Source organism: Macrotis lagotis, chromosome X (genome assembly GCF_037893015.1).
Source record: "Macrotis lagotis isolate mMagLag1 chromosome X, bilby.v1.9.chrom.fasta, whole genome shotgun sequence".
NCBI classification, from domain to species: domain Eukaryota; kingdom Metazoa; phylum Chordata; class Mammalia; order Peramelemorphia; family Peramelidae; genus Macrotis; species Macrotis lagotis.
The window spans coordinates 152286300-152300876 of NC_133666.1; the positions used below are offsets into that span (position 1 = coordinate 152286300).

The 14577-nt window shown below is 33.4% G+C and overlaps 1 protein-coding gene across 1 annotated transcript in view; it reads left to right on the forward strand.

The window, feature by feature from the left end:
• The window catches only part of EPB41L4A (erythrocyte membrane protein band 4.1 like 4A), a 198857-nt gene that overhangs the window by 114039 nt on the left and 70241 nt on the right, over positions 1 to 14577 (forward strand). Inside the window, exons 10-12 of the mRNA XM_074205000.1 lie at positions 2703 to 2794; positions 3796 to 3873; positions 11607 to 11722. Coding sequence (XP_074061101.1) covers positions 2703 to 2794; positions 3796 to 3873; positions 11607 to 11722 — 286 coding nt within the window. The remainder of the gene's footprint in view (positions 1 to 2702; positions 2795 to 3795; positions 3874 to 11606; positions 11723 to 14577) is intronic.

Genomic DNA, 14577 nt, shown 5'->3' on the forward strand with positions numbered 1-14577 from the left:
AAATATGTGTGTGTGTTATATATGTTTAATTGTGTATGGGGGGGCAGCTAGGTGGTGGTGGATAGAGCACAAGCCCTGGAGTCAGGAGTACCTGAGTTCAAATTTAGCCTCAGACACTTAGTAATTACCTAGCTGTGTGGCCTTGGGCAAGCCACTTAACCCCATTTGCCTTGCAAAAACCTGAAAAAAAATCATGTATGAAAAAAACATAGATTTTTTAAAAAAATAAACAGTATTCTTCAATCTACATTCAGACTCCCATCAGTTCTTGCTGTGGAGATGGATAGCATTTTCCAAAAATAAATCCTTCACAATTGTCTTGAATCATTGTATTGCTGAGAATAGTTAAGTCATTCCCAATTGATCATCATGCAACACCATTGTTACTGTATACAATGTTCTCTTAGTTCTGCTTATTTCACTTTGCTTCAGTTTATGTAAGCCTTCTCAGGTTTTTTTTGAGAGCATCCTACTTGTCATTTCTTATAGCATAATAGTATTCCATTTGTTTAGCCATTCCTCAACTGATGGGCATCCCCTTAATTTCCAATTCTTTACTACCACATAAAGAGCTGCTATAATTATTTTTGCAACTATAGGTGAAGGACATGTGTGCTTTTTATAATCCTTTGGGAATAGTTCCAAATAGCTCTCCAGAATGGTTTAATCAGTATACATCTTCACCAATATTGTATGAGTGTCCCAATTTTCTTACATCCTATCCATGATTGATCATTTTCCTTTTCTGTCATATTAGTCAATCTGATAGGTGTGGGATAGTAGCTCAGAGTTGTTTTAATTTTCATTTCTCTCCTTATAAGTGATTTAGATTTTTTATATGACTATAGATAGCTTTGATTACTTCATCTGAAAACTTCTTGTTAAACATTTATCAATTGAAACTTGTTATTAAAGAAAATTGTTATAAAATTTTTTTACAATTATGATTACTAATTCTGTATTTCCCTCTGTCCTATTTCCTTCCTATTTATTCTTCTCTTTCTTACCCTGTCCATTTCATAAGTGTTTTGCTTTTGTCTTTTACCACCTTGAATCTGATCTCCTTTTTATCAGCTTCCCCAGCCCACTTATCCTCTTCCCTTCCTATTTTCTCCTGCAGTAAAGTAGATTTCTATACCCATTTGACTGTGAATGTTAATCCCTCTTTGAGCCAATCCTGTTAAGGTTCAAGTGATGCCCACTTCCTCCTCCATCTTTCCCTCAATTGTAAAAGCTCTTTTATGTCATCTAATTTACCCCATTCTACCTCTCCTTTCCCATTCTCCCAGTGCATTCCTCTTTCTTATCCCTCACCCTCAAGTTTTTTAGATAATCATCCCTTCATTTTGAAATCACACCCATTCTCACTGTCAATGTATATTCCTTCTTACTGCCCTAATTAGAATAATTTTATGAGTTCTAAGTATCATATTCTCATTTGGGGATTTAACCTTATTAAATCCCTCATGATTTCTCCTTCCTGTTTCCCCCTTTATGTTTTTATGTTTTTCCTATATTTGAAAGTCAAATTTTCTATTCTGCTCTGAGTTTCATCAGGAATTCTTCAAAGTCCTCTATTTCATTGAATGTCCATTTTTTCCCCCTGAAAGATTATCCTCAGTTTTGCTGGGTAGGTGATTCTTTGTTGTAATCCTAGCATTTTTACCCTCTGGAATATCATATTCCAAGCCCTCCAACACTTTAATGTAGAAGCTGCTAGTTCTTATGTAATCCTAAATGTGGCTTCTTGATGAGTCTTTGACTACTTGGAATATTTTTCTCCTTGATCTGGGAGTTCTGGAATTTGGATAGTCCTCATTTTGGGATCTCTTTTAGGAGGTGATAAATAGCTTTTTTTTTCAAATTTTATTTTACCCTCTGGTTCTAGAATATCAGGGTAGTTTTCCTTGATAATTTCTTAAAGGCAGTGTCTAGGTTCTTTTTTTGATCATAGCTTTCATATAGTCCATTAATTCTTAAATGATCTTGAGATATTTCACATTTTTTTCATTCTATTGATTTTATTTTATTGTTTCTTGCTGTCTCATAAAAGTCATTAACTTCCATTTCCCCCATTTCTAATTTTTAATGAATTATTTTCTTCAGTGAACTTTTGTACTTCCTATTGTTTTTCAACCTGATACCTAACTTGATGTTTCTGTAAAGGAAACATGGAGCTCAAGAAGGCTAGAGGACTTGTCTTTATTGCTTAGGCATTTTTCCTTTTTAGTGTTTCTGACATTATTCTAAGATTAAGAAATTCTTGTATAATTTTTGAGGAGTGAGGGAGAAATGATTGAAAAAGGAATATCTACAAATATCACTTAGTAGCCTACATATTTGACAAATAACTTTGCTTTCTGGAAATTAGCTTTCTCATTAATAAGATGAGGACTAGATTAACTAGTTTGTAGATTTCCTTCCTGCTCTAAATCTAAGATTACATAATTATGATAAGAAAATTTTAATATATACCACAAAATTATATAAGCATAAACTTCAAATGTAGTTTAATTTGCTTTCACATTCTCAATTAGCATTCTTTATCTCACCAAAGGATTGACTAGCATAAAATGATTTTTTTCAGGAATTCTCACACTTTCAAGTATCCCTATTTCATTTGAGAATTTTGTAACAAAGGAGAATTTTCTGTAGAATTAAAACTTTGTATGATGAGTAATTCTTATTGTGTTTTGTTTCAGTGCAATGAAACCTCATTCTTTTTTGAAGCACCAAGTAAAAACACTTGCAAGCATCTCTGGAAAGGGTGTGTTGAGCATCACACATTCTTTAGGTAAAGTATAAAAGTTATATTCATTGTTTTAATCTAATCAAAGGAACATTTTCAAGAAAATATTCTAATTTTAAGTAAGATTCATAATTATTCCTCAAAAATCTTAAGTTTACCTCCTTGCTTTCTTTTAAACTAACATACAAGCATACATATGTCTAAAAACCTAATCATAACCCTTATTGGACATATTGGAGAAATGGTCAATAAAATCTAAATGACAATAGTATCATAAACTCAGACTTTAATAATATTGTTAATATTTGCCCATTGCTCATCACTCTCTGAGTATTTTTATGAATCAAATGTTTTAAAGAATATTACATACAAGTGGGACTTTTAAAAAAATTAACAGGCCTCATAATTGCAGTTAGGAATGGATATAGTAGGGTAAGCCACTTAACCCCATCCCCTTGCCAAAAAAAACCCTAAAAAAAAAAGGAATGGATATAGTACATTATCATGATTTAAAAGAAGTAGACTAAGAAGTTCAAATAATAGTAATCTTTTGAGGACATTTCAACATTAGATTTATGTCCCATTTTATAAACAAGTAAAAATTGATTACCCAATGTAAAAATACAAATGTGGTTAACTACTATTAATCAAAGATCAAGAAATTTTGAGAAAGTCAATTGATTCCAGGAGAATCTTAAAACTGTGGTTATATAATCTTTAAAAAATTTTTGGGGGGGCTGCTAGGTGGCACAATGCATAGCACTGGCCCTGGAGTCAGGAGTACCTGAGTTCAATCCAGCCTCAGAAACTTAATAATTAGCTAGCTGTGTGGCCTTGGGCAAGCCACTTAACCCCATTGCCTAGCAAAAAAAAAAATAGTTTATGCATTCATGTTGCTTATGCATCTCAAGCTGAGAAAACTGAATTATTCATCCAACCATTCTAATAATGTATTATCTTATAATTATTTGGATATCTTGATAAAATTATATAGAAATGAATATATTTGCATATCCTTATTTTGTTTTATTTTCAAAATCACTTAGAATACCAGAGAATGAATCAAATTCTTTGTCAAGAAAACTCAGCAAGTTTGGTTCCATGAGTTATAAACATCGATACAGGTAAACATTTGCTACATGTGTGTATATACATACGTACATATATATATATATACAGATATATTACACTGACAGAATTGTATATCAAATGTATTTAATTACATAGGTATGCATGAATACATATAAATATTTATGTTAGTATCTTTGTGTAGATCTATTCTTCCAAAATAACTAATAATCTATGATTTGTATTTGATACCATATAGTTTTCATATATTCCTATCTATATATGTAGAGAATACTTTTATCTGCATCTATATAGAGTTAAAATAGCGTGCCCCACAACCAACTCCAGATAATTTATCTAATAAATAAATGTTTTGCTATTGAGAAAACCAACTTCCTAGACAGCAATTCACTATGCTAACAACATCACTGGTGTTTTGAGCATTCAAAATTGAAGAGAAATATGAGATTACATATACATATGATGATAGAATGGTTCTTCTTAAAATTTACAGGGACAATTCCTAGATTTTGCCTTGGAAAATCCAGAGTGTCAAAATCTCTTCCTAGAATCAGGAGTTAACTTATTATTATGACAAGAAAGGGTGGTCAATTGAAGGGCCCCAGATCTGTTCTCAAAATGCTTTTAAATGCATTAAAAGGTTGAAAAAGAAAACCATTTAACTGTATTTATCAAAATATTTTTTATTTTTTTCCCTTTATTTTTATTATTTACACATTACTAAAATATTCTTGTTTAAGAGTAAACATAATGCCTCCTTCCCCACAAAAATATAAGACCTCATGGGAAATAAAGAAAAAACAAAGAGGAAAAAAGATGTGTTTCAGTCTATGTTTTGATATCATCAACTCTGTCTTGGATTTCTTACATGCTTTATCATAAGTCTATCACAGAAGTTACTTCCATATTTTTCCACAGTTGCTGTTGCTGATTGTAATTCCCTCCCTCCATTCCTCCCTATTACCATCTATTATATTTTCTCTTTCCTTTTACTCTGTCTGTCTTCTAAAATGTGCTGAAGGGTAGCTGAATGGTGCAGCAGACAGAGCACCAGCCCTGGGGCCAAGAGGCCCCAAGCCCACATACCACCCCAGAGACCCAACAGCTACTCAGCCCTGTGGTCCCAGACAGGCCACCCAATCCCAGCACTTTGCAAAAAGTAAAACAGAAAATATGTTATATCAAACTATTCTCTCCTATGATCTAACCTCTCCTCTATCACCCACATCCCCCCTTCCCCATGTCCCTCTTCTCTCCTTTGTACTGTAGATGTCTACACCCTATTTAGTGAATATGCTGTTTCCTCTCTGAGTCATTTCTGATGATAGTAAAGGTTCCCTCGTTCCCCCTCGCCTTATCCCCTTCCATATCATTGCAAAAGCTCATTGCAAAAAAAAATATCTTTTGTATGAAATATCTTAGCCTATTCTCCTTTCTCTTACTCCCAGTACATTTCCCTTTTAGCCACTGACTCCATTCTTTACAGTATAGTATATCTTGAAATTCAGCTCTCTCCCCTATACTGCTTCTATAAAAGCTCCTTCTACCTGCTCTATTAAATGAGATGGTTCATATGAGTATTATCAGTATCATTTTTCTATGCAGGAATATATGCAGTTCATCATCGTTAAGTCCCTCATAATTTACCCTTCTCCTGCACTCTCTATGCTTCACCTGAGTCCTGTACTTGAAGGTCAAACTTTCTGTTCAGCCTTGGTTATTTCAGCAGGAACATTTGAAATTCCCCTGTTCCATTGAAAGTCCATCTTTTCCCCTGGAAGAGGATGTTCAGTTTTGTTGGGTAGTTGATTCTCGGTTGCTTTCCAAGGTCTTTTGCCTTCCAGAAGAGCATAAGAATAAAGTTTTTCTTAAAATTATAAGTAATAGGGGGTGGCTAGGTGGCATAGTGGATAAAGCACCGGCCTTGGAGTCAGTAGTACCTGGGTTCAAATCTGGTCTCAGACACTTAATAATTACCTAGCTGTGTGGCCTTGGGCAAGCCACTTAACCCCATTTGCCTTGCAAAACCTAACCCCCCCCCAAAAAAAACTATAAGTAATATCCATCTAAAACCATCAGTAATGGGGATAAGCAAGAAGCCTTCCCATAATTTAAGGGGTGAGATAAAGATACCCATTATCACAAAATTAGAAATATTAGTTATAGAATTATAAAACACTTTTCACACAAATTAAATCAGATTTAAATAACTGGGCAAATATCAACTGCTCATGGATAGGTAGAGCTAATATAATAAAAATGACAATCCTACCCAAACTAAACTACCTGTTTAGTGCCCTACCAATCAAAATTCCAAAAAATTACTTTAATGAGTTAGAAAAAATTGTAAGTAAATTCATATGGAGAAATAAAAAATCAAGAATTTCCAAGAACTTAATGAAAAAAAGTGCAAAAGAAGGGGGCTTAGCCCTACCTGATCTAAAATTATATTATAAAACATCAGTCATCAAAACTGTTTGATATTGGCTAAGAAATAGAGTGGTGGGCCAGTGGAATAGACTAGGTGCAAAAGCAGGAGATGATTATAGTAATCTGCTGTTTGATAAACCCAAAGAGTCCAGCTATTGGGATAAAAACTCTCTCTTTGATAAAAACTGCTGGGAAAATTGGAAGTTAGTATGGAAGAAACTTAGATTAGACTAACACCTCACACCCTTTACCAAGATAAGATCCAAATGGTTACAGGATTTAGACATAAAAAACAATACTATAAGTAAATTAGAAGATCAAGGACTAGTTTACCTGTCAGATCTATGAAAAGGGGAGCAGTTTATGACTAAGGAAGAGTTGGAGAACACCACCAAAAACCAACTAGATGATTTTGACTGCATTAAATTAAAAAGCTTTTGCACAGATAAAACCACTGTAACCAAGATCAAAAGAAATGTAGTAAATTGAGAAACAATCTTTACAACTAATGATTCTGACAAAGGACTCATTTCTAAAATATACAGAGAACTGAGTCATATTTTTAAAACAAAAAGTCATTCCCCAATTGACAAATGGTAGAAGGATATGCAAAGGCAATTTACAGATGAGGAGATCAAAGCAATCCATAGCCATATGAAAAAATGCTCTAAATCATTAATTATTAAAGAAATGCAAATTAAAGCTTCTCTGAGGTACCACCTCACACCTCTCAGACTGGCCAATATGACCAGAAAGGATAATGATCATTGTTGTAAGGGTTGTGGGAAATCTGGGACACTATTACACTGTTGGTGGAGCTGTGAACTCATCCTTTCTGGAGAGAAATTTGGAACTATGCCCAAAGGGCAACAAAAATGAGCATACCCTTTGACCCAATACCACTACTGGGTCTATACCCTGAAGAGATGATGAAAAAGGGTAAAAATACCACTTGTACAAAAATATTTATAGCAGCCCTGTTTGTGGTGGTAAAGAGTTGGAAATCAAGTAAATTGTCCTTCAATTGTCCTTCAAATTGTGGTATATGTATGCCATGGAACACTATTGTTCTATTATAAACCAGGAAGGATGGGAATTCAGGGAAGCCTGGAGGGATTTGCATGAGCTGATACTGAGTGAGATGAGCAGAACCAGAAAAACACTGTACACCTTAACAGCAACATGGGGGTGATGTTCAACCTTGAAGGACTCACTCATTCCATCAGTGCAACAATTGGGAACAATTTTGGGCTGTCTGCAAAGGAGAATACCGTCTGTATCCAGATAAAGAACCATGGAGTTTGAACAAAGTTCAAGGACTATTCCTTTAATTTAGAAAAAAAATCTGATATCTTATTGTCAGATCTTGTTATCTCTTAGACTTTTTGTCTCTTCCTTAAGGATATGATTTCTCTCTCATCACTCAATTTGGATCATTGTACAACATGGAAACAAAGTAAAGACTGACAGATTGCTTTCAGTGGTGGGGTGGGGGGAGGGAAGTAAGATGGGAAGAAAATGTAAAACTCAAATAATATCTTTAATAAAAATTAAAAAAAGGTCTCAGAAAAAAAGAAATATTAGTTATAGCAATAAAAAAGAAATTGAATGAGGAAACAAAACCACAACATGGTAATCTTAAAGAAACCCAGAAAATCAATTTAAAAACTACTTGAAATAATTAATTTTAACAAAATTGTAGGAAATAGAAATAAACCTACATAAATCATCAGCATTTCTATATAGGTTACCAGCAAAACTCAACAGCTAGAGATAAAAAAAGAGAAATTCCAGTTTTAATAACTATAGACAATATAAAATACATGAGAATCTAACTGCCAAGAAAAAAATCTAGGAATTTTATGAATACAATTACAAAACACTTTTCATACAAGTCATGCTAGATCTAAATAATGGGGAAAATATCATTTGTTCATGGGTAGGCCAAGCCAATATAATACATATAACTATAATAGACTTAATACTTCTCATCAATACAGTGATCCAAGACACTTCCAAAAGATTCATGATAGAACACACTTTCTTTGCTTGCCATGTTAGAGTGGAGCAGGGAAGTGAGAGAGGAAAAAAAATTTTTAATTCAAAATCTTATGAAAAATGAATGTTGAAAACTATATTTACATGTAATTGGAAAAAATATTATTTATAAAAATAAAAATGACAATTCTAATTAAAGTAATTTTCCTATTCAGTATCAAACCAATCAAATAATAAAAATTATTTTATAAATTAGAAAAAATAATAGCAAAATTCATCTAGAAGTATAAAAGGTCAGGAATATCAAGGGAATTATTAATAAAAGAAATTACAAAGGACCGTGGTCTAGTCATATTAAATCTCAAAATATATTATAAAGTTGTAATCATCAAAACTATAGAATTTTAAATCAGTGGAATAGATTAGGTATAACTAAACTCAGCAGTAAATGATCTTACTAACATAGAGTTTGATAAACCTAATAAACTCAGCTTCTGGGATAAGAACTTATTTTTTGACAAAAACTATTGGAAAAAGTGGAAATTAATTTGGCAGAAGGTAAACATAGACTGATATCTTATATGATACCAAGACATGATCAAAATGATAACAGGATTTAGATATAAAGGGTGATACCATCAGCAAAATAAGTAGAACATGGAATAGTTTACCTGTCAGATCAATGGAGAAGAGAAGAACTAAGGAGGAAACAAGAGATAATAGTTGACTGAGAAATGTAAAATGAATCCTTTTCATTATATTAAATTTAAAATTTTTTGCACTAAGGAAATCAATTTCAACCTGAAAACTGGCTAACAATTTTTACAGCAAGAATCTTTGATAGGGGAGGTGGCTCAATAGTTAAAGCACCAGCCCTGGAGTCAGGAGTACCTGGGTTCAAATCCGGCCTCAGACATTTAATAATTACCTAGCTGTGTGGCCTTGGGCAAGCCACTTCACCCCCATTGCCTTGCAAAAACCTTAAAAAAAATGAATCTCAGACAAAGGCCTCCTTTATATAATTGGGTTAAATTTATAAAAATTTAAGTCATTCCCCAGTTCATAAATGGTCAAAGGATATGAACAAGTAGTTTTCAGATGAAGAAAATAAGTAATCTATTGAAAAAATGCTTGAACTCTATTCATTAGGGTGATGCAAATTAAAACAACTCTAAGGTACACCTCACACCTATCAGATTGGATAATATGACCAAAAAGGAAAATTATAAATATTGGAGAGGATGTTGGGAAAGTTGGGACACTAATGCATTGTTGATGTAATTGTAAACTGATCCAACCATTCTTTAGAGCAATTTGTAGCTATGTACAAAGGGGGCTATAAAACTGCATACTTTTTTGATTCAGCAATACTACTACTATGTCTGTATCCTAAAGAGATCATAAAAAAAAGGAAAAAAGACCTACAAGTTCAAAAATAATTACAGCAGCCTTTTGCTGTGATCGCTAAGAATTGAAAATGAAGGGACACCTATCAATTAGGGAATGGTTTGAACAAGTTTGTGGTATATATCAATGTAATGGAAATACTATTATACATAAGAAATGATGGGCAGGAAAATTTCAGAAAAAACCTGTAAAGATTTACATGAGCTGATACAAAGTACAGTGAGCATAGCCAGGATAACATTTGTACATAGTTCAGCAACATTGTGTGATAATCAACTCAGAAATGACTTTGCTCTTCTCAGCAATACAATGATCAAAGAGAAATTCCAAAGAATTTATGGTTTGAAATGCTATCCCCCAATCAGAGAAAGAATTGATGGAGTATTAATGCAGATCAAAATATACATTTCTTTTGTGGTGTTTTTTTTCCCCTTTTGAACTGTTTTCTTTTACAACCATGACCAATATTGAAATATTTTTTACATGATTGTATATATATATAACAACTTCTATCAAATTGTTTTACCATCTTAGAGAAGGAGGTCAGGTAAGGGAAGGAGGGAGAAAATTGGGAATTTCTTTTTAAAAATATGTAATTAGAAAAAATATTTTAAAACAATCAGTTCCCAGATATCTCTTTGTAGTATAAACACATGATCTAAAAAAAAAAATCATGCTCAGTTAATGTTATTTGTTTTTTAATCCATTGGAAGACTAATCTAAAAATTTCATTAAAGCGCCAAATAACTGTTTTCCTCTAAATTTCACCCCCATTTAAACTGTTAGCATCATTTCCTTTAAAGCAAAAAAAAAAAAATCAAGGAAAAAATGAAGTAGAAACAAAAACTTCTTAATATTCAAAAAAACACTGTAGGGTTCTCCTTCCCACTAGATAATGTTTCTTCTACATTTTTTTCCCTTTCTTTTCCCCTTCACCTTGTTCCAAAAGATAAAGGGTAATTTAAAAATGATAATAGCAATGCATAAAATAATAACTGAGAAGTTAAATCCTAACTTGCCCAGGACCAAATAGCCAGCAAGTATCTGTTGGTGAAGTGTATAGTGTGAACCTGAAGTCAGGAGAAAGTTAAGTTCAAATTTGGTTTCAAATATAATGGCTGTAAAAGTCCTTGGCAAGTTTTATAATAATAGAACCTCCCTTTGAGGATTCTTATATGGATTAAGTGTTTCAAATATTTGTAAAAGCCCCTTGGTAAACCTTAAGGCACTATATAAATGACACATGTTAATTTGATGAATGTTTTTGGAAATTTAGCAAAAAAAAATTTAAGCATTCTGATTACTTGATGAAATTGTGTGAGAAGATAAATTTCATTTGCTACTCTTAGTTTCCAAATGGGTTCCAGAGCCACTTCTTTTGCTCTCCCTAGGCTCAATTCCAAGCCCAGGTGAGGTTGGCCTAGAGCCAAATAAAGAACCAAAACAAAAGCACTTGGATTAAACAGTTGGGAATGTTTTGCAACTTGCTATGTAAGTGAAAACAAAAATGAGTTAAAAGCCTCACAGGGGAAAAGTTTAAATAGACTGAATTCCATTTTTTTCTGTTGAGCTGTAGAACTGGAATTAAGACTCTACCTCTCCTGAAACAAAACCCTCACTCAGTGATTTCTTCTAACATTTAATTAACCTTCCTGCCTGCCAGAAACTGTACCCAAAGTAAATTCTTCTGGAATTAAAAGCTGCTTATTGTATTGTCCTAGCGGAACAAAATAACAGTTGTCGCTTCCACATAGTTTCATGGAAACATATGAACACACACACACACACATACATAGACACAGAGTATAGTTAAGTCAACCTTCATCCCTCTGTTCCTCAGACTTCATAGATATTTTGAGTATAACTTTGTTTAAAAGAAATATATTTTTAGTTTTGCTTATATTCATCAGAATGACCTATTTTTAAATGGCAGGACAGCCTTACAAATGAGTCGAGATCTTTCTGTTCCTCTACCCCGGCCCAATCAGAAAGTGGAAAGAAGTCGGAGCAAGACATACCCTAAGAGAATAGCACAAATAGAGCCTTCAGGTGAGTCTCAAAGACCCAAAGACTTTTTTATATACCCCAGTATCTACTCTTGAGTAACTATTTTCACTGATATTCTATTTGAAAAACCATAATTATCATATAGGTGTTACTCTCAGAATATTTCTTGCATGACTGCTTTTTTCTCTTTGCTTGTTCCCTTCCCTCGAAAGTCCCCTTAGTAGGTGAGTTCCAGTTTATGTAAACCAATGACTACATCTAAAGCTAACCAAACTATAAAAAAAGTAACATCATTTTGCTAAGCCAAAATTTAAAAAGCAAAATGGAAAACTACCTATGCAATCTATTTCATCCCATAACTGAATCAATGTAAGGTTAATGAAACTAATTTTGATGTGAGATCTTACTACTTTAGAGTCCTATTTAGGGACATACTGGAGCCAGTTTGAACTGACTCTGAAGAGCAAATGGCTAATTTCATTGTACTTATACTTCTGAAATCCACAAATGAGACTTGATTTTATTGTTCTGTTGATTGTCTAGAATTCAGAAAGTGATAAAGAAAATGTTAATTATGCAGACACTTAAAATTGTGACACACCTTTTCAGACACACCATTGTTAATCATTTTACCACACATCTTTTTTTTTTAGATTTTTTTTTTTGCAAGGCAAATGGAGTTAAGTGTCTTGCCCAAGGCCACACAGCTAGGTAATTATTAAGTGTCTGAGACCAGATTTGAACCCAGGTACTCCTGACTCCAAGGCCAGTGCTTTATCCACTATGCCACCTAGCCACCCCTTACCACACATCTTTGACCGTATTTTCGTATTTTCTTAAATTACTAAACAAGTTCAAAACTGTATTAACAAAATATTGTGTGAAACTATGTTTAAACTTTGTTTTCAAGGTTAAGTAATTTGCCCAAGGTCACACAGGTAATTATTTTGTATCTGAGACCCACATTTGAACTCAAGTCCTCCTGACTGCAGGGCCAGTGCTCTATCCACTACATCACCTTGCTTCCCCTAAGCTATTTTTTAACTGAAACAAATGTCAAGAAGTCAAAATTTTTCAACTTATTGCACTGTGCTTTCTAAGAAAAAATAGATACCATCTAGAAATTTTCTGATATAGTTTTTTTTTGTTCTTTTGTTTTTTGTTTTTCTTTCAAGAATTAACTTTTTTGGGACTTGAGAAACAGCACAATCAATAGTTGGTCTCATCATACTCTCTTCAGATAAAATATCTCTCAATTCTGATTTTCAAGGGAGGCAATCTCTTGAATAATACCTACAGTGACTTATCTTGATGGGGAGGTGAGCATACACAACCTTCACCTTGTACTGAAAACTAAGGGTGACTTCTTGTGTCTTGTTTCACATATAACCTTGGACTGAAAACTATTGCAAATTCTTTTCTGATTTTCGCACCACTTGTCAACCTGGAGCTTGTTTCTCTTCTTTTCAAGGAGACTGAGCTCAACATTGTGATATGGTTGAAATACCTTCACAGGATTCCTCTGGGGCCCTTCATATTAACTGTCCTGCCCTTCAGAGAGATGTCAACAGTCTGGTTGCTTAGAAAGGTCTTAATTCTCATCATGGATGGGCCAAAGAACAAGTTAAAACTATTAAGAGCATTTTACATAAAAATTTAAAAAGACAATTTTCTCTAAATAAAACACTGCAAAAAAGACTTGATATGTTGATTTCTACCATGGAAATTTGAGCAAATTTCTATCACCTGCCTTACAAAGATGCTTACAAAGGGACCAACATATTTTCCTTATTTTTGGTTTTTGCATTTATTTTCTCACTGGAGAATCACATCAATGCTGTGACATAGAGAAAAAGAAGGACATAAAGAAAAAAAAAATATTTGCTGGGACATGTCAGAAACAGGATTTTCCTGATTCCAGGTTTCTTTCCAATATACACCCTGCCTCCCCATTAAGTTTCTTATGAATGATTTCTGTGTCAGAGCCCCACAATCCCACTCTTGCTAGGAGAAATCTCTAAAGGTTTAAGATTATCTGGTCTTGTAGCTCTTGAACAACATCTAGAGTATTTTCCCCAGTATCAGTTGACTAGTTACCATTTACTAAATATCAGTTAATCCTATGATATAAATATATAAAGTAAAATACAAGAATATTTAGTGAGAAAACTATGCAAAGGACCATAGTAAAGCAACACACCATACTAGAAAGAAACCCCTGCACACTTTAGCTGCTGGAAAGAGTCAGCTCAAACTTAAACTGGTAGCCACAAAGCATTCTCTTTGAACAAAAAATATTTCAGGACTTTGCTCCCATGGTTGGGCGTTGATTTTATTAGATCTTGTGGGTACTTTAAACTACTGTCTGTTCCAGTTGCAGAGGGGACCTTTCATGGGCTTCCTACCTTTACACAATTCATAGGGTTGTAACTTGGTCCATTTCATCTCCAATACTAATTCATTTAAGATTAGGAAAGAATAAACAAAAAGAGATAAAAGCAACAAAACATGTTCATACCCACTTGAGAACCAGGTACTGAAATCTGATGTTACTGCTTTCCCCCCCAGTCAGAAGCCTGCAGTATTTCTTCATTTGAAAGGGGACAGGTCACAGATGGGAGAGGGGGAGAAGACAAAAATTTACATGATAATTTTATTATATATGCTTCTTTTAAAAAATAGTACTCTCAAATAAAAACAAATTAGATCTTTTATGGGAATAGAGTTTTCATGAACAAAGGTTTGATTATATTTTCAAGCTTTATAACTGTTTTAGCAATGACAATTTTTAAAAAGGCTTGCTATAAATTTGAATCCAGTTATACTAAGTTTATATGGCATTTTGCCATAGTTGAAACTGTTAAATAGAAAATGTGGCTACCAAAAAAATATCAGCA